The 25,778-nt window shown below is 47.7% G+C and overlaps 1 protein-coding gene across 1 annotated transcript in view; it reads right to left on the reverse strand.

The window, feature by feature from the left end:
• POLE2 (polymerase (DNA directed), epsilon 2, accessory subunit) overlaps positions 1–22,426 on the reverse strand; it is a 54,901-nt gene extending 32,475 nt beyond the window's left edge. The window contains exons 1-7 of the mRNA XM_015425602.1: positions 22,419–22,426; positions 20,625–20,725; positions 12,192–12,267; positions 8,252–8,329; positions 5,938–6,031; positions 2,121–2,195; positions 1,766–1,849 (exon numbers count right to left, since the gene is read on the reverse strand). Of these exons, the coding sequence (XP_015281088.1) occupies positions 1,766–1,849; positions 2,121–2,195; positions 5,938–6,031; positions 8,252–8,329; positions 12,192–12,267; positions 20,625–20,725; positions 22,419–22,426 (516 nt within the window). The remainder of the gene's footprint in view (positions 1–1,765; positions 1,850–2,120; positions 2,196–5,937; positions 6,032–8,251; positions 8,330–12,191; positions 12,268–20,624; positions 20,726–22,418) is intronic.
• Positions 22,427–25,778: the final 3,352 nt, after the last annotated feature.

Here is a 25,778-nt window from a genome sequence, read left to right on the forward strand (position 1 = left end):
ACAAAAAAAAACCCAATTGAAACCAAGCTACCCAGTTTTTCAGCATCCTCCACAAACTCACATCCCTGATTAGAAATTATACTCTTGTTTCATAGAATCAAGAAGCTGGAGGGGCCAGACGGGCCATCTACTCCAACCCCCTGCTCAATGCAGGATCAGCCTAGAGGAGGGGTGTCAAACATGCGGCCCGGGGGCGAGAAGAGCCCCCCCCCCCCCCGAGGGCTTCCCTCAGACCCGCAGTGGAACTGGTTGTCTTCTGCTTCTTCCAGTTCTGCTGCTGCGTCATTGTAGGTTTGCAGCTTACAGATACACACCTGAACAGCACACTCAGGAATGCAACAGCAGACATTTTGATGCAATAATTCAGAGCAAGAGGTGTCAGTTATCAGACACTGTTAAATAAACAAAATATTGCAAGAGTGCTAATGTTTTAAGCATGTTTTTATTTTAAGGGGGGAAAACCCCACCTTTGTGTTTGTGCCCTTTATAAAGTTTATATCTCTGCTACCTGGCATTTTTGACACACGTGGCCCGGCCCAACAAGGTCTCATTTATGTCAGATCCGGCCCTCTTATATCAAATGAGTGCGACACCCCGGGCCTAGAGCATCCCTGACGAGTGCTTGTCCAGCCGCTGCTTGAAGACTGCCAGGGAGGGGGAGCTCACCACCTCCCTGGGCAGCTAATTCCACTGTGGCACAACTCTGACTGTCAAAAAGTTTCCCCTAAGATCCAGCCGGTACCTTCCTGCCCTTAATTTAAACCCATTCTTGCGAGTCCTCTCCTCTGCTGCCAACAGGAACAGCTCCTTCAAATACTTAAAGAGAGCCATCATTGTCCCCCCTCAACCTCCTCTTCTCCAGACTGAACATTCCCAGGTCCCGTAGGCCCTGGTTCATCCTCATTGCCCTCTTCTGCACCCGCTCCATTCGGCCCACAAAGCATGGGATATCTTGGACAAATCCCTCCCCAATTTGAGTTACAATTTAATGCAAGCCCACTGGCCTCATCCAGCTTGTGATGCAGGGTGTTTACCTTTATGGAGAAAAAAAGTAGAAGATAAACTGACCTATTACAGTCTCACAGAACAATTTATACGTTCCTTGGGATATTTACAGGCCAAATCAGTTATAAGGCAAAGAGTCTTAGATATGGAAAACTGCAGATCCAAATGAGTAAAATTAAGAATCCAATATCTGATCTATCCACATGTAGTAAGCTAACTTTGGGAACATATGTAAAAACCCTAGATAATGCCAAATACAGAATTTTTATACTCCTAAGATACAATGCTTTTGCCCTCTGCCATTTTAGAAGCCAGATATAATAAAACCACGAGAAGGGAATGTGTTTGTGAAAGGGGGTGAAGAAACTTTGGAACATGTCTTCTTTGACTGTAGATTATATCAACACAACAGAGAGAGATTGATAAATCCCACCATAAATTCACATCCAGGGTGTAGCAGGGGGACTCTCCTTTCAATTATGCTGGCAGATAAAAATCTGAATATTACTCGCATGGTGGCTGAATTTGGCTGGTTAGCCTATAGTATCAGGAGAGAGTGGAGGGACCATAATGTTTATAATTTATATTGTCATACAAGATATATTATTTTATCATTGCTTTGATAACTGTTATATTAACTGTATTGGTTGTATTATGGTCTTTGACCGCAATAAACTTATCTAATGCAAGCCCGTACGCCTTACTTATTGACGCTGAAAAGCACGATCATGCAAGAAGACACCAACAAGGCATGGCCTACCTCCTTCAGCTGGGTTATCATTCCAAGAACAATCACTTCCCCGACTCTGGCTGAGTTGCCCAAGAGAGTTTCTATCGTTTTAAGCTAGAATCAGAGGCAACGAATTAATCAAGCACGCAGTGACCCAAAATAGATCATAGCAACGTACGTCGGACATATTAATGGGAGGACTCATTTTCTGATGCAAGAACTGACGTTTAGACGCAAAAGGGGTAAAACTGCTTCCCCGTTCGGAATCAGAGGGCCGCCTGTTATAATGGAGAGGTCCCACGAACCACAGTTTGTCAGCTTACGAAATCACACAATATCAGCATTCCACAACAATTCCTGTGCAACATCAGTGCATCTATTGTACCTGAAATTTACTTTGACTCTCATCTGGATGGGTACCGATGGCTGACGGAGTGAACAACTCATGCCTGTGAGTTCTCTGCAGAGTTCCAAACAAGAGGCCGTTAAAAACATCACAACACAACGACGATCAAGAAAGCAATCCTAAACAGGTCTGAATTCTACTCAGGTCTGCTCCATGGGGCATACCCTCAGGAACGTGTTTTTAAGACTGTTCTGTAAGACCATTTTCCCTCTTGAATGAAGTGAAATAGCACTCTCAATTTCTTATTCATTGTTAATAATTATTATCAGGGGTCGTTTCGTAGAAAAAGAGCTAGGGGGACTCATTAGCATAACTCATTAGCATACGCCACACCCCCTGACATCACCGGAAGTGTGTCATAAGGCCACACTCCCCGCCCCCAACGGTCCTGGCCGCTGCCGGCCTTGCAGCTCAACTGCCGAGCCCCATGAGGGGCCCGGCGGTGGACCTGCAAGGCCGGCGGGAGTGCAAGGAAGCCCCGCGAAGGCCCTCCCTGGCCCCAGGCAGGCAGGGGTGGGGAGAGGCAGGGAGGAAGCAACTTACCCTCCCTCTTCTCCTGCCGCCTCCTGGCAGAATGAGGGCTGGAAGCAGGGTGGCCGGAAGCAGGGGGCGGGGCTTCATCATGTGCCCCACCCCCGTACCTCACCCGGGGGAACTGGGGCACCATGGAACCCGCCCCTGCTTCCCTTGGTGCTAGCCAAGCTTTTCAGAGAGCGGCAGGGCTTGTTATTGGCTGCCTGCATTCAAATGAAAGGGTTTTCCACTGGAGGATCAGGAGGCCTGGGGAACACCTGTGTGGCTCCATTCCTTCGGGCTTCCCTTCTTTCCCAGAGGTGTGAGGAGAGTGGCGCTCACCATCAGTGTTCCCTCTAAGCTGAGTTAGGGTGAGCTAGCTCACAGTTTTTTAGCCTCCGGCTCACACATTTTTGTCTTAGCTCACGAAGGAGGGCTCCAGAGCAAACTAATTTATGCAGTAGACAAATCACTCGCTCACAACTTTAATGCTAGTCGCTCACAGAGTAGAGTTTTTGCTCACAAGACTCCACAGCTTAGAGGGAACATTGCTCACCATTCCCAGTTTGGTGTAGCGGTTAAGTGCGCGGACTCTAATCTGGGACTCCTCCACTTGCGCCTGGCTGGATGACCTTGGGCAAGCCATAGTTCTGGCCAGTGTTCCCTCTAAGCTGAGTTAGTGTGAGCTGGCTCACAGTTTCTTAGCCTCCCGCTCACACATTTGTCTTTGCTCAGGAAAGATGGCTCCAGAGCAAACTAATTTATGCAGTAGCCAAATGGCTCGCTCACAACTCTATTGCCAGTAGCTCACAAAGTAGAATTTTTGCTCACAAGACTCCACAGCTAAGAGGGAGCATTGGTTCTGGCACAGCTGTTCTTGAAAGAGAGCAGTTTCTGTCAGAGCTCTCTCAGCCCCACCTCCCTCACAGAGTGTCTGTTGTGGGGAGGGGAAGGGAAAGGAGTTTGTAAGCCGCTCTGAGACTCCTTCGGGTAGTGAAGGGCGGGGTATAAATCCAATCTCTTCTTCTCTTCTCTTCTCTCTCCAAGTTCCAAAGGTGCCCACACCTCACAAAGGTTGGGGACTCCTGCTCTAAGCCTATTGACTGTGATTATCTGTCTTTACATGCTGGAGGGGAAAAAATGTCTTGGCAAGTGGTTGAAAGGGGGGAATAAACTGTTGCTTTCATGCCACACTTAAGGGCTTCTCAGAAGCACAGGCTGGATGCTGTTTGTCGCGGAATTAGGGCTGGATTGAGCCTCAGTCCACTTTTAAACCTCTGATACGTTAATTTCTATAGCAATTAGCCTCTGTAGTGGAATCTGTGGTTCTGTTTCCCAGGAGGCTTCAGGACTCTGCAAAGTGCTGTGGCCTTCGAATACAGATAATGCTGGTACATGCCTTTTGCCTTACATGACTTTTGCCTTTTGGAATGTTTATACATTATCAAATTCTAAATAGATAAGAGTCTCTGAAGCTGAGCTTCCTGGGACTCTCTGAGTCAACCTGGCTGAACCCAGCTTTCCTTGACCTCCCTGGCCATAGAGACAGAAAGGGCTGACTTTGCCATGTATGTCAGAGACGAATGTCAAATGCTCGTCACAGACTTGACTGACGGTTATATTAGCCCTGTAATTTGAAAAGGGTCCTGAATGTCTGGATTTAGTTTCGTTCCTTGTTGTTCTGGCCAGCCACCCTTCCATTATGGGTCTTGGCAGAGCAACCAAGGATATCCTTTTAGAATTACAAGGGCATGGTTGATGTATCGGGGTTGTTGAGATATTCTATGTTGAATACTGAAATTGTTTTCTGACTTAAGAGTGTGTAATGGAATAAACTGAGTTTCAGTTTAAACATAAGAACATAAGAGATGCCAATGTTGGATCAGGCCAAAGGCCCATCCCGTCCAACACTCTGTGTCACACAGTGGCCAGAAATACCAGGTGCCATCAGGAGGTACACCAGTGGGGCCAGGACATTAGAAGCCCTCCCACTGTTGACCCCCCCCCCAAGCACCAAGAAGACAGAGCATCCCTTGCCCCAGAGTCCCTATCTATACCTTGTGGCTAATAGCCACTGATGGACCTCTGCTCCATATGCCTATCTAGTTCCCTTTTGAAGCCGTCCATGCTTGTAGCCACCACCACTTCCTGTGGCAGTGAATTACAAGTGTTAATCACTCTTTGGGTAAGAAGTACTTCCTTTTATCCGTTCTAACCCGACCGCTCAGCAATTTCATGGAGTGCCCACGAGTTCTTGTATTGTGAGAAAGGGAGAAAAGTACCTCTTTCTCTACTTGCTCTTTCCCATGCATAATCTTATAAACCTCAATCATGTCACCCCTCAGTCGTCGTTTCTCCAAGCTAAAGAGCCCTAAGTGCCTTAACCTTTCCTCATAGGGAAAGTGTTCCAACCCTTTTATCATTTGAGTTGCTCTTTTCTGCACTTTTTCCAAAGCTATAATATCTTTTTTTAAGGTGTGGTGACCAGAATTGCACACAGTATTCCAAATGAGGTCGCACCATTGATTTATATAGGGGCATTATGATATTGGCTGATCTGTTTTCAATACCCTTCCTAATAATCCCCAGCATAGCATTGGCCTTCTTTATTGCAGTCATACACTGTCTCGACATTTTCAGTGAGTTATCTACTACAACTCCAAGATCTCTCTCTTGATCAGTCTCTGCCAGTTCAGACCCCATCAATTTGTATTTATATTTAGGATTTTTGGCTCCAATGTGCATCACCTTGCACTTGGCCACATTGAACCCCATTTGCCATGTTGACGCCCACTTGCCCATCTTTGACAGATCCCTTGGGAGTGCCTCACAATCCTCACTGGTTTTCACCACCCTGAACAACTTCGTATCATCCGCAAATTTAGCCACTTCACTTCTTACTCCCAACTCCAAATCATTAATGAAGTTTAGATCTCTCTCTCTCTCTCTCTCTCTCTCTCTCTGCAACTGGGAAGCCAGCTTCTCTCCCTCTCCAAAATAAACACAGTGGGACTGAGAGTGCATGAAAAGGTTCCTGAATCCCTCATTTTCCCAACACTGTTAGAACACAGTGTTGGGCTACATACATGGACTATTGATTGTACCAGGAGGGTTCTTCTCATGTTCTTATAGAATGATTAAATCTAGCAATGTGAGAAGCAACAGTTAGTATAACAGTTCTGGACATACCCCAATTTTTGTCCTCTTTAATTAAACTGAATGTCCACGTCTCTCACAGCACAGAACTCCTTTACTCTAGATAAACTGTTATCGCTTTTCTCACCTGCTGCAAGATGACGTAACGTTCACGAAATAGTTCTGCTTTATCCTTGGCAGAGCCGAATACATTTGGCGCAGGGTGACTAGTCATTGAGAGACTAAAAAGGAATTTCAGAGGCTTTTGTAAGTTCAAGGCAGTAAAACCCGTTCATCATTGAAAACAGTGGCTGGAACTCTACGAACGAGTTCCATGCGTGGTAGATGGAAGCTCGCCCCATAGCAGAGACTTTTTCCTCTAACACTTCCCTTTGTGCATGGGCCCATCAAAACGCACTGCTCTTGCGCAATTGGTCCTTGTGCAAACAGAAGTGCTAGAGGGAGAAGTCTCTGCTGTGGAGCGAACTTCCATCTAGCATGCACAGAACTCACTCATAGGATCTAAGCCAGTGTTGGCTAAAATAGGGATCTAGAAAGCCTTGGGCTAGACCAGGGTTCCTCAACACAGTACCACCAACACCCTTCTTGGCGCCCAACAAGTGTCCTCAGAAAGTAGGCGGGGCCAGGTGGGGCTTTTGCCCAGCAGGGCTTCTGATTGGACAATGAAGATCAATGTTCCCTCTAAGTTGAGTTAGTGTGAGCTAGCTCAGTTTTTTAGCCTCCAGCTCACACATTTTTATCTTAGCTCAGGGAGGGACGGCTCTAGAGCAAATTAATTTATGCAGTAGCCAAATTGCTCGTTCACAACTTTAATGCCAGTCGCTCACAAAGCAGAATTTTTGCTCACAAGGCTCCACAGCTTAGAGGGAGCATTGCTGGAGATCTGACTGATTGTGGCCCCGGTCACACGGGCCGGATATCGCAGGGGGGAGGCATGGCTGTTTGCCCCGCAGCGAAATAACGCGCGACTGCGCAATCAGGCATCCCCTCGGGGTCCCGTCGAGGTCCTGTGGTTAGGGGGGAGGTGCCGATCACACAATGCGCCAAAGAAGCGGCGCGGCACGGCAAACGGGGTTGTGTTTTGTTTTTCTTAACCTGAAGTATGTGCATGCCCCGTTGGGTGCTTGTGCGCATCCCTGGAGACTTCGGGGGGGGGGGGCCTTTTTCTGGGGCATGGGCGGCCGCCGGATGCCACCGGAAACGCGATCAGATGCCCGCCCTTGCCCCGTGGTTTCCAGAAACTAGTACCTCTGAGGTACTAGTTTTTTGCTGCGCATCTTCGGCGAGAAGCCTCAGTTGAGCCACGGGAGCTCTACGCTTCTCAGATGTGGCGGTGAGATCGCGCCCGGAAAATCCGCCTATCTGCCGTCTCTCTAGCGTGGCTAATGCTCCATGTGACCGGGGCCTGTGAAGATTTCCAAAAGCTGCTTTGGTAGCAGCGGCCACCCCACCGCAAGGATCTTCACTGTCTGACTCTAAATAACTGAGCCGCTACAGCAGGGAAGGCGGGGTAGAAGTTAAACTAATAAATAAATAAATAAAAATAAATTTTTATGCAAGAAAATATTTTTAAACGATACTCTCTTTAAGAGGCATCTTGTTAAACACAGCTTCTCTCTGAAATGCTGAAGAGTTACTCTTTGAGCTAAAGAGTTAAACCGAAGAATTACATTTTGTCATTGGCTCCACCTCTTGCGACGACCATTTTGTCACTGGCTCCGCCTCTTGTGACAGTCATTTTGTCATTGGCTCCGCCTCTTGTGACAGCCATTTTGTCATTGTCTCCATCTCTTGTGACAGCCATTTTGTCATTGGCTCTGCCTTCTGTGACAGCCATTTTATAATCGGCTCCACCTCTTGTGACGGCCATTTTGCCACTGGCTCTGCCTCTTATGGCAGCCATTTTGTCGTTGAGCCCACCATCCAGGGTCAGAATTCCAGTGGTGCCTGCAGGCTCAGAAAGGTTGGGGATCCCCAGGCTGGACATTGTTAGGTTGAGAACATTACTGCATTTCCACACTACAGGCTACACCTGAGCTGGAATTTTAAAAAGTATTGTGGGTTGGGAGCCACTGTTGGTGTAGGGGTCAGAGTGCCAGACAAAGACTAAGGAGGGAGACCCAGATTCAAATCCCAGTTCGGTTGTGAAGCTCAGGGACCTTGGGTCAGTCACAGCATCCCAGTGTAACCCTTCCTCATAGGGTTTTTTGCAAGGATAAATTAATGCTACTCTGGCTGCTGCCACACACGCTAAGTAATCCACTTTCAATCCACTTTCAGTGCACTTTCAAAGTGGATTTTGCCAGTTCACACAGTAAAACTCCACTTTGAAAGTGCACTGAAAGTGGATTGAAAGTGGATTACTTAGCGTGTGTGGCAGCAGCCTCTGAGTACCTGAAAGGAATGATGGCATAAAAATGAAATACAGAGCAAGAACTTACGGGAGAAACTTCTTTCTTTCAGAATTGTAAATGTAGTGGGGGATGTCAAAAGCTCCAATGATGTTGAAAATATGGACTCTGGAAGGGGGGGAAAAGCACCGTTGAAAACATTGTTTGAAACAAATCATCTGGAACACTTTGCTTCAGTATTCCAGGAAACGTTTAAGCATCTTGGTCAATTTATCCTTTGTATCATTAGATTATTGTATCACCATTTAACTTATAACATATAAACAATCAGCCACGGGGTCCCAACTCGTGGATCAAGAAATCTACACAACTGGGCCACCCAGAGTAGTTTCCAAAAACAGCAAAATCTGGGGGGGAGGCAACACAACACCAAGAGGAAAGGCAGGATATAAATGTTTTAATAAATAAATACATTTAATAAACACATGCTGTCCCTGTCTCTTCCGGCATCGCTCTCTCTTATTACCTCTTGTCAGGCTAGCACTGGTTCCCAGCCGTCACCCAGGAAGCAATTGTTTAACAAAGGGTTAAGAACATAAGAACACTCTGTCACAAAGTGGCCAAAATATACCAGGTGCCATCAGGAGGTCCAGCAGTGGGGCCAGGACACTAGAAGCCCTCCCACTGTTGCCCCACCCCAAGCACCAAGAAGACAGAGCATCCCTTGCCCCAGACGGAGAGTTCCTATCGATACCTTGTGGCTAATAGCCACTGATGGACCTCTGCTCCATATGTTTAACCTATTCCCTCTTGAAGCCGTCCATGCTGGTAGCCGCCGCCACTTACTGTGGCAGTGAATTCCATGTGCTAATCACTCTTTGGGTGAAGAAGTACTTCCTTTTATCCGTTCTAACCCAACTACTCAGCAATTTCATTGAGTGCCCACGAGTTCTTGTATTGTGAGAAAGGGAGAAAAATACCTCTTTCTCTACCTGCTCTTTCCCATGCATAATCTTATAAACCTCGATCATGTCACCCCTCAGCCGTCATTTCTCCAAGCTAAAGAGCCCCAAGCGCTTTAACCGTTCTTCATAGGGAAAGTGTTCCAACCCTTTTATCATTCTAGTTGCCCTTTTCTGCACTTTTTCCAATGCTATCATATCCTTTTTGAGGTGTGGTGACCAGAACTCTACACAGGACTCCAAATGAGGCTGCACCATTGAATTATACAGGGGCATTATGATACTGGGTGATTTGTTTTCAATTGCCTTCCTAATGATCTCCAGCATAGCGTTGGCCTTTTTTACTGCAGTCGCACACTGTCTCGACATTTGCCCTGAGTTATCTACTACGACTCCAAGATCTCTCTCTTGGTCAGTCTCTGCCAGTTCGGACCCCGTCAACGTGTATTTATAGTTAGGTTAAAGTGGCAAGGAGAAGGTAACACCAGGTGCATGGGTGAAGGGCAACTGGGTGGGTGGAAGAAAAGAGTAAGAGTCCAGTAGCACCTTAAAGACTAAAAAAAACCTGTGGTAGGGTATGAGTTCACTTCATCAGATATGGGTGGGTAAAGAAGGAGTGAAATCAGCCACACAGCAAGAGGGGATGCCAGAATCGGCAGAGGAATAGATTTCTCTTTCCTTACAAGTCCCCCTGGGGAAAAAGGCAGCATGGTACAGCCCAGTCTCATCAGATCTTGGAAGCTAAGCAGGGTCGGAACTTGGAAGGGAGACCACCAAGGAAGGCTCTGCAGAGGAAGGCAATGGCCAACCACCTCTGCTTCTCTCTTGCCTTGGAAGCCCCTTGCTGGGGTTGCCATAAGTTGGCAGCTCAGCAGAGTCAGTACTTGGAAGGGAGACCACCAAGGAAGGCTCTGCAGAGGAAGTCCATGGCAACCCACCTCTGCTTCTCTCTTGCCTTGGAAGCCCCTTGCTGGGGTTGCCATAAGTTGGAAGCTCAGCAGAGTCAGTACTTGGAAGGGAGACCACCAAGGAAGGCTCTGCAGAGGAAGGCCATGGCAAACCACCTCTGCTTCTTCGCTTGCCTTCGAAGCCCCTTGCTGGGGTTGCCATAAGTTGGAAACTCAGCAAAGTCAGTACTTGGAAGGGAGACCACCAAGGAAGGCTCTGCAGAGGAAAGCCATGGCAGACCACCTCTGCTTCTTCGCTTGCCTTCGAAGCCCCTTGCTGGGGTCGCCAGAAGTCAGCTGCGACTTGACGGCACTTTACACACCCGCAGACAACTCCTCCTCTTGTACGTGTAAATTTAGAAGGAACTTATTTCACTTTCTCTGCAGCGGGGATAGGGTGTCAGGAAGGGGGTGTAGTGGTCCAGGATACCATTGTGTTCATGCTGAAGCACTCGTCTCCAGGACTAAACATGACACACAATGGACACAATAAAATATGTTGCCGAAGGCTTTCACGGCCGGAGTTCGTTAGCTGTGGTAGATTTCCCGGGCTGTCTGGCCGTGGTCTTGGCATTGTAGGACCTGACGTCACAGCTGCTGGCGAAACGTTAGGCCCTACAATGCCAAGACCACAGCCATACAGCCTGGAAAATCTACAACAACTAATGACACAGTTAAAGTCTTCAATGCAAAGCTGCATGGGAAGGGGAGCAAAATTCAGAGCCAACGGGTATCGGGGTACACTAGCCCTTTCATTGCTGGTCATTTTTCTGCTCCAAATCCTGATCACCTCTCCCCATGGCTGGGTACCCAAAGTGAGAGAAAATGAGGAGAAATAAATTAAATAAAATGTATGCATTTATTACAAAGTGCACTAAAACTCTACTTTAAAAAAACATATTCTGCCCTTGAAGTAGCAAATATTTGAACTAAGAAGTCCTGAATCTATATAACATGATAACAATTCAGTATCTTTAGCCTAAGAGCCTTGAACCCATAGAACTGGACCAACAATTCAATGTCTCTAGGTTAATAACCTTGAACCACCTGTAAAACAGATTCAGGTGGGTAGAAGAACAAAGTTTGGGTCCAGTGGCACCTTTAAGACCAACAAGGTTTTATTCTGGCTATAAGCTTTCGTGTGTTTCCAAAGAAGTGTGCATGCACGAAAAGCCTATACCCAGAATAAAACTGTTGTTGGTCTTAAAGGTGCCACTGTACTCAAACTTTGTTTCACATGTAAAACAGGACCCCGCTCCATTAAGTTTCCAGGCCCAGCCCTTCATGTTCTTGCAACTCGTAAATCTATGTGTCTTTGTCAAACACTATTGTGACGTAGAATACATTCTGATTTGAATTGTGGATCAGGACACCTGCTTCTTAATTTGCTTTTATCAGCAAGGCCTACAGAAACCCTGTTCCGCCAAGGTAAAAGGAAAACATCCTGTTATGTATTGGGACTGAATCACCCTAGAGACTGGCTGATTGAATCACTCTAGAGACTGGCTGAGCTTGGAGCACAAGAACAATAGCCAACCAGGACTCTGGAATAAACCAATCAAATAGTAATGTTTTGTAAATAGCCTATCACGGGAAGCGGGTTTGTGTAGGGTGTTTTGCATGCATATAAGCAGGGCTCTGGCCCTGCTAGAGTTGTCTTAGAGTTAAGCTGAAATCACTATGAGTTGATCATTATATGCGTCTCAAACCCAGTATATTTCACATCCCTAGCAGAAATTGTTTTTCTCCCCCTAGTTAAAGGTAACTTGTAAAAATCGGGAAGAAAAAAAGTAGAGTTACTGCTAATAAAGGATAACAGGGAAAATGGAAGCTAGCATTTAGTCACACAGTTTCTCATTAAAAAAACAGTTTTTAAAAGTTCCTAGCTGATACTCCCTAGGCTAAGGTATGTAACTTCCTTGACGTGCCATTTTAATGCGAGAACAAAATTACAACCCCTGCAAGAGATCTAATCTCTAAAGGAAGGGGGGAAATGTTAATTGAGTTTTAAATCTGAAACGTCAACAGGGAGGGACAGAAAACAAGGCAATTAAGAGAATCAGATTGCAAGACGTTCCCACTGCTTGCTTCATTTCCCTGCATGAATGTATGCCAACGTACATGGTTTCGTCCAAGGACTGGCTGCACTCCAGAACCGCTGCTTCCACCGTGGACTTTTCAATCATGTTACACGACACTGCAAAAGAACATTTCACAGAATTAAAACAGCAGCCCTCTGAAACTGCGGGGTGGAAAAAGAAGCCGAAGGAGCGTGTTCAATCACTTGACTTCAAAAAAGAATCCACTACGGGATTGTAATAGCGTTAGGAAGGGGACGCACAATTCTCAGAACGGAGTTGGACTGGTGTGTGCGTGAGCATGTGCACAGAGTGCGTTACTTGCACGTTCTCCTGATGTGCCGAGGGCATCTGGGATCCTCTGACGTGTGCCTCAAACAATCTTTCCCTCTCTCTCTGCCCCATCTCTAAATCTATACCCCGGGGGGGGGGGGAGTGGGTTCAGCACTGTGCCTAATTGCTATTTCTTCCAAGAGTACCTAATTACTATTTCTTCTTCCAAGAGCACCGCAAGAAGCTGAGGCAGAGAGGAGCCAGGGGGTATCAAGTAATAAGACGGTCTCCTTCTGTATGTTCCTGCGTGCCAACTACAGTTGTCAATCAGCCATCTGTCAGCTATCCCAGCACGTAGGGTGGCCTGTCTGTCACTGCCCGGGGCCCGGGCCTTTTCCATCGTGGCTTCGGCTCTGTGGAACGGGGTCCCTGAATAGTTGGGGGGGCCCTCTGTGGTGTCCTCTCTTTTGGGAGGACTGGTTTTCCCTTTAACTGTGCTCTTTGCTTTATTGAACTGGGTAGATTCGGCTGCCACCAGGAATTTAAGGGTTTCCAAATCTTCTCTCTGTTCCTCTTTCTGGTAAAGTAACCCAGGGTCTAGGCTTTTCAGGGATCCATGTGGTCCTGAGGAAGGATTGAATTCAATTCTGGGATAACTTAAACAAAAGATGATTTATTGAACTAAGAACAAAATATGAGGTTGGTCATTATGTAACTGTTTAGGACAAAGGGACTGGTAAATATGTTGTTCACATGTATCACATACACAGCTATCCCAGCAGTTCCTTTACTTTTGTTTGCTTGACACTCAGTTCCAACATTAACAGGAGACAATCATTCCTATAGTCAGCCACACAGGCTAAGGACATAAATTCTGCACTCTTTAAGAACTCACTCAGAACTAACTGAACACTCACTGACTGAACCACAACTGAACAAATCCAACTGACTTTCATAACTGACACACCCACACAGATTCACTTCAAAAAAAACCCCCACACTCTGTCATCCACCAATCACAGCACATTTGTCTCTCTCAATCACTCTAGTCTACTAACCATGCACTCCAACCAAGCATTTAAAGGCACACACACTCTCATAAAACAAAGAATCATTACACCCTCCTTGGAGAACTTTACAAGGCGCTGCGAGAGCTGCCCGGTTGCCAGCGCTTTTGAGGGGATTTGAACTGGCAGACACCTTTTAAGGGTGGGAGAGATCGGAGGTGTGTGTTATTTTATTCTTGTTTTAACTGGAAATGTTTTTTTAACTATGATCGTAAGCCGCCTTGAGCCACGGGGAAAGGAGGGGTATAAATATTTTAATCAATCAATCAACGAATGAGCACAGGATTCCATCTGCTCAATTTGATTTGCAAGATTCCTGCCAGGAGACCTCTGCTGACTGACTTAATAAGAAGCCTAATGAGATTTCTACAGCCCCCAAGCAAACATCATGAATATCTGCTCCCTCCCCCCAATCAGGACCAAACAGAGCGTTCCAACGTTAGCCAAGTTTTAAAATACCCCTCATCTCCTGGTTTGACGGCCACTGTTCCCCAAAATTGTTATCCAGTCCTCCTCCCAGTCGTAATGAGAAGAGGAACTCAGCTAGCTTGTGAGCCGCCCGCAGCTGTTTCTGGGCAGGAAATATTTTGACAATGTGGCACATGCCCTGGTACCTGACTCACAGGGTGTCTGTTGTGGGGAGGGGAGGGGGAAGGAGTTTGTAAGACACTCCAAGACTCTGAGTGAAGGGCGGTGTATAAATGAAATCTCTTTTTCTTCTTCTTCTATCGTATAGGTTAGACTACTGCAGTGCACTCTGTGTGAAGCTGCCCTTGAAGACTGTCCAGAAGATACCATTCATACAGAATGCTGCAGCCAGAATGCCGACTGCAGTGGGCCGTAGGGACCATATCACTTCAGTCTTTTCCCATCTGCACTGCCTTCTGGTTTGCTTCTGGGTTCTTTTAAGACCTATAAGTAGAGATGTGAAGGCCCAGAAAAAAACCGGAAAGATTCGGGGGGGAAATGGTTTTTCCCCATTTTTTTCCTGAAGCCTTTTTGTTTTTTTCCGAAAAATTGGAAAAATTGAAAAAAGAAATTGATTATGGAACGTTTTATTTTAACATGATGAATAAAATATTTTAAGACAAGGTGTTCAAATATTTTCCAAATCATTTCTAAAAAATATGTATGGTGTCTGATTGATCTAATTTCTGTGCACGGAGGACAAGCAAGTCCTAGGTTACAAACTGAACTCTCCAATGCAAGAACAAGATGCATTTCTTCCTTTAGGAGGTGCGATTGTCACAAGAAAAGAAAAAGGTGTCAGTTTTGTTTTTGCATGTGGGTGGGTATTCTGTTTGTAATAATTGTTTGGATACACTATATTTTTAATATGCTAGTTGTGATATATTCATGCCAAGTAAAAATGTTCATAGTCATATTTTATGTTCCTAAAGTAACAGAATGACTTTCAATCTAGAAAAGACAAAAGAAATGCTCATGTAGCATTTTTTCAATTTTCCCGAAAATGAAACCGGGTTTTTTTCCGAGCTTCAAAATTTCTGGAAATTTTACATCTCTACCTATAAGGCTTGAGGTCAGCTTACCTGAAGGGCCACCTGCTCATATATGGACCATTCTGGTCATCTTTGGAGGTCCTTCTTTGGGCGTCTCCAATATTTGAGGCTAGATGGATGGCAATCCAAGAACGGGACTTTTCGGTTGTGGCACCCAAACTTTGGCACTCCCTCCACAAACGAGATTCTTCTGTCTCCCTCTACCATTGTTTTCCACCAGTTGGTGGAGATTTTTTTTTCTTTTGTTTAAGGTTCCCTTGCTAACTCCTCCCTGTTTGTGTGTTTTTATGTATTTATATGTTTAATTGTGTGTGTGTGTGCATATGCATTTTAAATGCTTTCCGATATTTTAAACATTTCAGTGTTTTAATGTTTGCTGGACCATGACTTGCATGGAAAGATGGCATACATATTTTATTTTTCAAAACTTATATGCCACCTTTCTGCCTTCATCAGGGCCACCAAGGCAGCTAACAAATTGAACATAAGAACATAAGAGAAGCCAATGTTGGATCAGGCCAATGGCCCATCCAGTCCAACACTCTCTCACACAGTGGCCAAAAACACCAGGTGCCATCAGGAGGTCCAGCAGTGGGGCCAGGACACTAGAACCCCTCCCACTGTTGCCCCCCCAAGCACCAAGAATACAAAGCATCCCTTGCCCCAGCCTGAGAGTTCCTATCTATACCTTGTGGAATGGCAACCCACTCCAGTATCTTTGCCAAGAAAACCCCATGGACAGTAACAAAAGGCTAATATACGCAGAGTACATCATGGGAAATGCTGGCCTGGATGAATCACAAGCGGGAATTAAGATTGCTGGGGAAAAGATCAACAACCTCAGATATGCAGATGATACCACTCTAATGGCTGAAAGTGAAGAGGACCTCAAGAGCCTCTTGCTCAGAGTAAAAGAGGAGAGCGCAAAAGTGGGCTTGAAGCTCAACATCAAAAAAACTAAGATCATGGCATCCGGCCCCATCACTCCTTGGCAAATAGAAGGGGAAGTCGTGGAAGTAGTGACAGACTTCACGTTCCTGGGATCCCAGATCACTGCAGACTGTGACTGCAGCCATGAAATTAAAAGACGCCTGCTCCTTGGGAGGAAAGCGATGGCGAACCTAAACAGCATGATAAAAAGTAGAGACATCACCCTGCCAACAAAAGTCCGCATGGTCAAAGCAATGGTATTCCCAGTAGTCATGTATGGCTGCGAGAGCTGGACTATAAGGAAGGCCGAGCGCCGAAGAATAGATTCTTTTGAACTATGGTGCTGGAGAAGACTCTTGAGAGTCCCTTGGACTGCAAAAAGATCAAATCAGTCAATCCTAAAAGAAATCAACCCTGACTGTTCCCTGGAAGGCCAGATAATGAAACTGAAGCTCAAATACTTTGGCCACCAAATGAGAAGGGAGCACTCACTGGAGAAGACCCTGATGCTGGGAAAGATTGAAGGTCAAAGAAGACGGGGACGGCAAAGGATGAGATGGTTAGACAGTGTCATCGATGCAACGAACATGAAGTTGAGCAAACTTCAGAGGATGGCGGAAGACCGGAAGTGTGGCGTGATCTGGTCCATGGGGTCGCAAAGAGACTCGACTGTGCGACTGAACAACACTCAACGGTACGCCCAACCACGTGCAGCCTTGATCCGTGGCCTTCCTGGCTTATTAAAGCAGGCCATGAAGAGTTCCGAGGTGCCCCAAAGGAAATTATCAAAAAGTCCCTTGCAGAGGGGCTGTTCCTGGGGGCGCTCAAGGAAGCGATGGTCCGCCCCCTCTTAAAACACCCATCTCTGGACCCGGCCGAATTGGCTAGCTATCGGCCAGTTTCCAATTTGCCCTATCTGGGCAAATTAATTGAGAGGGCGGTGGCGATCCAGTCGCAGGGCTTTATGGATGGCACTTCTATGTGAGATCCCTTCCAGTCCAGCTTTCGCCCGGGACACGGGACGGAGACGGCACTGGTCACCCTCACAGATGACCTCCAGAGGCATCTGGATCGGGGCGGTTCGGCAGTGTTGCTGCTGTTAGACCTGTCGGCTGCGTTCGACACAGTCGACCATCAGCTCCTGAACCACCGCCTCGCCGACACGGGAATTCAGGGGCTCGCTTTACAATGGCTTGCTTCCTTTCTCCAAGGTCAGGGACAAAGGGTGGCACTAGGGGAACAGCAGTCCAGGAGGCACCCGCTGGAGTGCGGAGTGCCTCAAGGGGCACTGCTTTCCCGGATGTTGTTTAACATCTATATGCGCCCCCTTGCCCAGATTGTCCGGAGGCATGGGCTGGGATGTCACCAGTATGCTGGTGACACCCAGCTCTATCTGATGTTGGACGGCCAGTCGGACCGGGCACTACAAGCTGTGGCTGGTTGGCTCAGACTTAGCCGGCTGAAACTGAATCCAACGAAGACAGAGGTCCTGTGCTTGAGTCAGGGCGGTCCAGGGGTGGGGATCCCGCTCCCGACCTTCGGTGGGACACCACTGCTGCCGGCGCCGGAGGTTAGGAGTCTGGGAGTGCTCCTGGATGCCTCCTTAACAATGGAGGCCCAGGTAGCAGCCACTGCCAAGTCCGTCTTTTATCATCTTCGGCTGGCGCAACAGTTGGCTCCCTTCTTTGACCGCGGTGACCTGGTGACAGTGACCCAGGGGTCATTTCGTAGAAAAAGAGCTAGGGGAACTCATTAGCATAACACATTAGCATATGCCACACCCCCTGACATCAGGGGCCCGGCGGTGGACCTGCAAGGCCAGCGGGAGTGCAAGGAAGCCCCACCAAGGCCCTCCCAGGCCCCAGGCAGGCAGGGGTGGGGAGAGGCGGGGAGGAAGCAACTTACCCTCCCTCTTCTCCTGCCCCCTCCTGGCTGAATGAGGGCTGGAAGCGGGGCGGCTGGAAGCAGGGGGCGGGGCTTCGTCATGTGCCCCGCCCCCTGCACCTTACCCGGGGGAACTGCGTTCCCCCGCGTTCCCCCCCGAAATGACCTCTGCAGTGACCCATGCGATGGTCACCTCAAGACTAGACTACTGTAACGCTTTCTACATGGGGCTGCCCTTGTCGCAAATTCGGAAGCTGCAGCTAGTGCAGAATGCCGTGGCCAGGCTTCTGATGGGCCTTCCCAGATGGGAGCACATCCAGCCTGCCCTGAAGGTAACTGCACTGGCTGCCAATAGCATAGCATGTATTCGCTTCAAGGTGCTGGTGCTTACCTTTAAAGCCCTATATGGTCAGGGTCCGACATACCTGAGGGACCGCCTTTCCCCATATATAGCCCAGAGAGCACTACAATCGGGGTCTCAAAACCAATTGACCCTCCCGGGCCCCAAGGATGCCAGGCTGGCGACAACCAGGGCCAGGGCTTTTTCGGTGGTGGCTCCTTACTGGTGGAACAAGCTCCTGGAGGAGATCAGGACCCTGTGGGACCTTTTACAGTTCCGCAGGGCCTGCAAGACGGAGCTCTTCCGCCAGGCCTTCAACTGAGGAGCCGCCTCACTACTCCCACCAACAATTCGTAGTGCTGATCCTGGCCCTTAATGTTAACAGCTGGCCTGTGCCGTCGCGCGACTTAGGAAGATTACTGAGCGGGAAAACTGCGTGTTGTTGTATTCATGCATTTTAGTATGCCATCTTAAATAATCGATGACACTGTTCAACACTTTATAATGTTATGATTGTATTATTTTCCTGTATTTGAACTGGTTAAATGATTTTATGTAGATTTTAATGGTCACTGTGGATCAACCAATGTGCGCTGCCCTGAGCCTGTTCGCGGGGAGGGCCGGGTGGAAATTTAATTAAATAAGTAAATAAATAAATATCTGTTCTAATCCGGCTGCTCAGCAATTTCATGGAGTGCCCACGAGTTCTTGTATTGTGAGAAAGGGAGAAAAGTACCTCTTTCCTTATCTGCTCTTTCCCATGCATAATCTTATAAACCTCGATCATGTCTCCCTTCAGTCATCTTTTCTCCAAGCTAAAGAGCCCCAAGCGCTTTAACTTTTCCTCATAGGGAAAGTGTTCCAACCCTTTTATCATTCTAGTTGCCCTTTTCTGCACTTTTTCCAAAGCTATAATATCCTTTTTAAGGTGTGGTGACCAGAACTGTACACAGTACTCCAAATGAGGTTGCACCATCGATTTATACAGGGGCATGATGATACTGGCTGATTTGTTTTCAATTCCCTTCCTAATAACCCCCAGCATAACGTTGGCCTTTTTTATTGCAGTCGCACCACACTGTCTCGACATTTTCACTGACTCCAAGATCTCTCTCTTGGTCAGTCTCTGCCAGTTCAGACCCCATGAATGTGCATTTATAGTTAGGATTTTTGGCTCCAATGTGCATCAACTTGCACTTGGCCACATTGAACCCCATTTGCCACGTTGATGCCCACTCGCCCATCCTCGACAGATCCCTTTGGAGTGCCTCACAATCCTCACTGGTTCTCACCAAACTGAACAACTTCGTCTCATCTGCAAATTTAGCCACTTCACTGCTTACTCCCAACTCCAAATCATTAATGAACAAGTTAAAAAGCAGTGGACCGAGTACTGATCCCTGCGGTACCCCACTGCCTACCACCCTCCACTGAGAAAATTTCCCATTTGTACTCACTCTCTATTCCATATTCATTAGCCAGTTTTTGATCCACAAGACTTGTCCTTTTATCCCATAACTATTGAGCTTAGGAGCCTTTGATGAGGAACTTTATCAAAAGCTTTCTGGAAGTCAAGGTAAACAACATCTATTGGGTCCCCTTTGTCCACATGTTTGTTCACTCCCTCAAAAAACACTAACAGGTTAGTGAGACAAGATCTTTCCTTACTGATTACAGAACCCATGCTGAGTCTGCCTCAATAGTTTTTGTTCATCAATGTGCTTACTAATTCTTTCCTTAACAGTTTCCACCAATTTACCCGGTATCGACGTCAAACTGACTGGCCTGTAATTTCCCGGATCTCCTCTGGAACCCTTTTTAAAGATGGGAGTGACATTAGCTACCTTCCAGTCCTCAGGAATGGAGGCAGATTTTAAGGAAAGATTACATATTTTTGTAAGGAGATCCAGAAGTTCACATTTGAGTTCTTTCAGAACTCTCGGATGTATGCCATCTGGGCCTGGTGATTTATCAGTTTTTAAGTTGTCTATCAGTTTTAGGACCTCCTCGCTCGTCACCTCAATCTGACTCAGGTCTTTCAACACCCCTCCCGAAATCAGCGGTTCTGGAGTGGGCAAGCACTTCTCATCTTCCACAGTGAAGACAGAGGCAAAAAATGCATTTAGCTTCTCAGCCATTTCCCTATCATCCTTCAGTACTCCTTTTACCCCTCGGTCATCCAAGGGCCCCACTGCCTCCCTGGCTGGTTTCCTGCTTCTAATGTATACAGGTTATAATTCAGTTTTCAGTCCCCAGAAAAGAGGAAAATCAAGATCGTTGCATAAGCAAAAGTTTACTCATTTTCCCCCTCTGCTCTTTTCCCAAAACACACAATCAATAAAGGCATGAACAACTCTCTGTCATCAATATACAGCACAGCAAGGCACAACTGCTTCCAAAATATGCATTTTTCTTTTTCTTTTACTCCTCACAGCGTCTCAGAAAATGAAGAATCTACTTACAAGGTTGTTTCTCAACAGCATCAATTATATTTTCTATCATGTCTTCAAGCGCCGCTTCACTAACAGCTTGAAGAGCTTCTGTGAGATATTTAGTCGCCTCACTGATTAAAGGAGAAAGAGAGAAAGGAAAAGTTAGCCACGACCCTCATATCGCCTTAAATTCAATCTTTGTCTGTGCTAGTATGACACTAGCAGATGGATGAAGAAGAGATTGGATTTCTACCCTGCCCTTCACTACCCAAGGCAGTCTCAGAGTGGCTTACAAACTCCTGTCCCTTCCCCTCCCCACAACAGACACCCTGTGGGGCTGAGAGAGCTCTGACAGAAACGGCTCTTTTTCAAGAACAGCTCTGACAGAACTGTGGCTTGCCCAAGGTCATCCAGCAGCTGCAAGTGGAGGAGTGGGGAATCAAACCTGGTTCTCCCAGATTAGAGTCTACACACTTAACCACTACACCAAAGAAGCCTGTGAATAAAATCCCGAGATGGATCGGGCCAGAGAGGTCCTTCCAATCCAACACCCAGCCAGTGAACAGGACAGGTAGGGCCTCTAGAAGAGGGGTCCCCAACCTTTTTGAGCCTGTGAACACCTCTGGAATTCCAACACAGCATGGTGGGCAGCACAGCCACAAAAGGGTCACTGTGGGAGGTGGAGGAACACACACACAGAAGAAGCCCAAGGGGTAATTTTAAAAAATGCACTGGGAAAGAGAAGTGAGAGAACAAACCCAACACTGTAGTGGCAGTTGTCACCGAAACAATATGATTTTTTAGATAGGAATTCTCAGTCTGGGGCAATGCTCTGCATTCTTGGTGCTGGGGGGGGGCACTGCTGGACCTCCTGATGGCCCGATATTTTTGGCCACTGTGTGACACAGAGTATTGGACTCGATGGGCCATTGGCCTGATCCAACATTGGCTTCTGTTACGTTCTTATTTTCATCTGCACTGCCAATCAGATCTCCAATGACCAATCAAAATCCCTGCTGGGTAGGAGTCCCACTTGGCCATATCCATTTTCTAAAAGCACTTGGCAGGTGCCAAGAAAGGTATTGGCAGGTCCCATGATGGGGACCCCCAATCTAGAAGCTCGCTAAATTGGCCCTGAAAGCAAGGATCTGTCCCAGAGTCTGGTATTCAGAGATACACTGTAGAGATTTCACTTTGTCACAGTAGCTAACACGGAATGGTAGACCTATCCTCTATGAATATGTTCAATCCCACTTTAAAGCAATCTAAACTAGCGGCCACCACATCTTTGTGGCAAGGAGTTCCACAAGTTAATTGTGCATTGTGGGACAAAGTACTTCCGATCTAGAACCTCCTGCTCATCAATTTCATTCGAGTTACCCCACGTTCTAGCATTAGGAAAAACTGCAAACATTTCTGTTGGTATTCTCTGCGCCATTAATTTACATCCTTTTATCACATCCCATCATAACTAGTTTTTTTACTAAACTAAGAATGCATCAATTGTTTTAGCCTTTCCTTTTTGAAATAAATCAACCGGGAGCCTTCCTGACCTCTTCGGCCAGGCCATTCCAGAAGGTGGGGGCCACAACAGAGAATGCACGAGGACAAGCAACTGTTGATTTTGTCCATTTGCAGGTTGCCATCTGCCCAAGGCCCTGCTCAGATGAGAGAAGCTGTCATGGCGGAGCATACTAGGAGAGGCAGTCCTGCAGGTATGATGGACCAAGGCCTTAAAGGGCTTTGTATGTGATCGCCGACGCCTTCTGTCTTCAAGGAGAGACCTATGTAGAGTACATTACAGTAGTCTAGTCTTGATGTTACCACGGCATGGATCCTGGACGCCAGATTGGCCGTATCAAGGTCAGGGGCCATCTTGCAGGCTAGACTGGAAAGTACTTTCTGCACCTGCCTTAACTTGCCTCTCCAGTAGCAATACTCCTCCAGTATGACCCCCTAGAGCAGTGGTTGGAAGACTTTGCAGAGGAAGGCAAAATGACCGAACCACCTCTGAACGTCTCTTGCCTTGAAAACCCTACAGGGTTGTCGTAAGTCAGCTGCGACTTGACTGCACTTTCCACCAGGAGGCTAAGAAACTGTTGTGGTCAGGGGAAAGCAGAGGAAGCATTTCGAGTGCAGTTAACAGCTTCTGCACACCTTGTCTGCCCTGAAAAGAAATGCCTCGGAAGGTGGCAAACATGCAAACTCTTTCCACCATCCCAGTCTAGAAGAGACATCTGCCTGCTTTCAGTTTTTAAAAACAACCACTGACAGGCAAGAAGGACTTCCCCGTGTCGTGTTTTGCATGCCTCCCAGTGCACCGCTCCAAATGAGCCTTAGCCTAAGCCGCATCAGCATGCCGGAACTCCATCACCTAGGCTGGTGTCGCATTAGCATGTTAACACTGCACACGTAGCAGCCGATGAGAGACAGTGTGGCGTAGTGGAGAAAGAGCGCTGGATTAACCTCTGGGAAACACGAGTTCGAAGCCCACATGCCATGGAAGCTTCCAGGGTGGCCTTGGGCCAGTCCTACACTTTCAGCCTCGCCTACCTCACAGGGCTGTTGTGAGGATAAACTGGAGCAAAGGAGAGTGATGTCAGCCGCTCTGGGTCAATGCTCCCTCTAAGCTGCGGAGTCTTGTGAGCAAGAATTCTACTTGGTGAGCAACTGGCATTAAAGATGTGAGCGAGCGATTTGGCTACAGCAGAAATCAGTGTGCTCTGGAGCCATCTTTCCTGAGTGAAGACAAAAATGGGTGAGCCGGAGGCTAAAGAACGGTGAGCTAGCCCACACTAACTCAGCTTAGAGGGAACACTGCTCTGGGTCCCCACGAGGGAGAAAGGTGGGCTCCCGTGAGAACCTTATTTAAATGTGCTCCTGGCAGGCGCGAAGCACTACTCAGCGCAATCTCACTCACGCCCAACATAAGAACATAAGAGACGCCAATGTGGGATTAGGCCAATGGCCCATCCAGCCCAACACTCTGTGTCACACAGTGGCCAGAAATACCAGGTGCCATCAGGAGGTCCAGCAGTGGGGCCAGGAGGACACCAGAAGCCCTCCCACTGTTGACCCGCACCAAGCACCAAGAACACAGAGCATCACTTGCCCCAAAGTCCCTATCTATACCTTGTGGCTAATAGCCACTGATGGACCTCTGCTCCATATGCTTGTTAAACATCTTGTTCAAACTGTGCTGCTTCGATTGTAACATCAGCAGGCCAGGAGGATGCCCATCCAGGCTGCAGCGAGGCACACAAAGGTTTATTTCATTTATACCCCGCCCTCCCCGCATGCGGGCTCAGGGCGGCTTACACAGGTTGAGCCAAGATGCTGGGCACCAGTGTTCCCTCTGAGTTAGTGTGAGCCAGCTCACAGTTCTTTAGCCTTTGGCTCACACCTTTTTGTCTTAGCTCAGGAAGGAGGGCTCCGGAGCAGACTAATTTTACGCAGCAGCCAAATCGCTCGCTCACAACTTGAATGCCAGGAACTCCCAAAGTAGGATTTTTGCTCACAAGACCCCACAGCTTAGAGGGAGCATTGGTGGGCACCTGCGACTTTCTTCTCAAATTGGGCATCACGTGCCAGGGCAGGTCAAGGTGCGGCAGGAGGGAGAGAGGTGGCAGGCAGACGTCCCCTTCACCCATTTGTGTGTGGTGGCCACTTGCCAACTCACAGGGCAAACGCTTGCCAATTCGGGTCGTAGGGTTGCCAGCCTCCAGGTGGGACCTGAAGATCTCCCGGAATTAGAACTCGCCTCCAGGCAACAGACATCGGTTCCTGGGGGGGGGGGGGAAAGGCAGCTACAGAGGGTGCGCTCTATGGCCTTATGCCCCACTGAGATCACCTCCTCCCCAAACCCCTCCATCCTTAAAATCTCCAGGTATTTCCCAACCAGGATTTGGATAGAGTAACCAGGTCTGGGTTGGAAAGTGCCTATAGAGTTTGGGGGTGTGGATCCAGGAGAGGGCGGGGTTTGGGGAGGGGAGGGTCCCCAGCATGGGGCAAGGCCACAGAGTCCCCCCCTTCAAAGCAGCCCTTTTCTCCAGGGGGGCTGATCTCTGTCAGCTGGGGATCACTTGTCAACGCGGGAGATCTCCAGGCCCCACCTGGAGGCTGTGGAAACTGAAGCTGCAGTGTTAGAAGAGTCAAACAACAAATATATACACGGCAAAAACCTTATTTATAAGTTAAAGTGTTCTATATGTTCCATCTTATAAAGTGCATTGTGTATTATTCATAATATTCTAAAACAGATATATTATTCATTACATGCAATATCAACAATAATAATCAGTTTGTACAATCTAATAGCTACCAGCCCATTGACATCCTTTTTACACAATCAACCCCAACGGGAGTTTCCAGAATTGTACACCCGCTTCTCCTTGCTTGAAACTCTTCTAAAAGGGGAAGTTTCCTTTTGTGGTTACATTGACGTTTAAACTGATGTTTGTTGCTGGTCCTACAAAAGGCCCATTCAGCAGCGGACAATTGCAGACGGAGCGCTCCTGGTCTTTCTCAAAGCACTTTACAAGATGGAACATATAGAACACTTTAACTTATAAATAAGGTTTTTGCGGTGTATATATTTGTTGTTTGACTCTTCTAACACAGTGTATATATTTTTTGCAGTGTATATATTTGTTGTTTGACCCACCTGGGGGCTGGCAGCCCTAGATTTGGCGGCTACCAAGTTGCCCGCTCCAGGCTGGGAGGATCTGTACAAACCTGCAGGTGAGGTGGAGGGAGGGGGGGCAGTGACCGATAGAGTCTGGGGAGCCGCTCTCATTCCGGGAAATCCCCAGGCCCCACCGGGAGGTTGGCAACCCAAGATTTGGCGACTCCCAGGTTGCCCGCTCCAGGCTGGGAGGATCTGTACACATCTAGAGGCGAGGTGGAGGGAGGAGGGGCCTGTGACCGATAGGGTCTGGCCAGCCGCTCTCATTCCGGGAGATCTCCAGGCCCCAACGGGAGGTTGGCAGCCCGAGATTTGGCGACTCCCAGGTTGGATCTGTACACATCTGGAGGCGAGGTGGAGGGAGGAGGGGCAGTGACCGATAGGGTCTGGGGAGCCGCTCTCATTCCGGGAGATCTCCAGGCCCCGCCGGGAGGCTGGCCACCGCCGCTTCGGCGAGTCCTGCGGGGCGGCCGGGCCAGTGGGCCGTCGTTCGGGTCGGG

The sequence above is a fragment of the Gekko japonicus genome, unplaced genomic scaffold, assembly GCF_001447785.1.
Source record: "Gekko japonicus isolate JY-2015 unplaced genomic scaffold, Gekko_japonicus_V1.1 scaffold961, whole genome shotgun sequence".
NCBI classification, from domain to species: Eukaryota; Metazoa; Chordata; class Lepidosauria; order Squamata; family Gekkonidae; genus Gekko; species Gekko japonicus.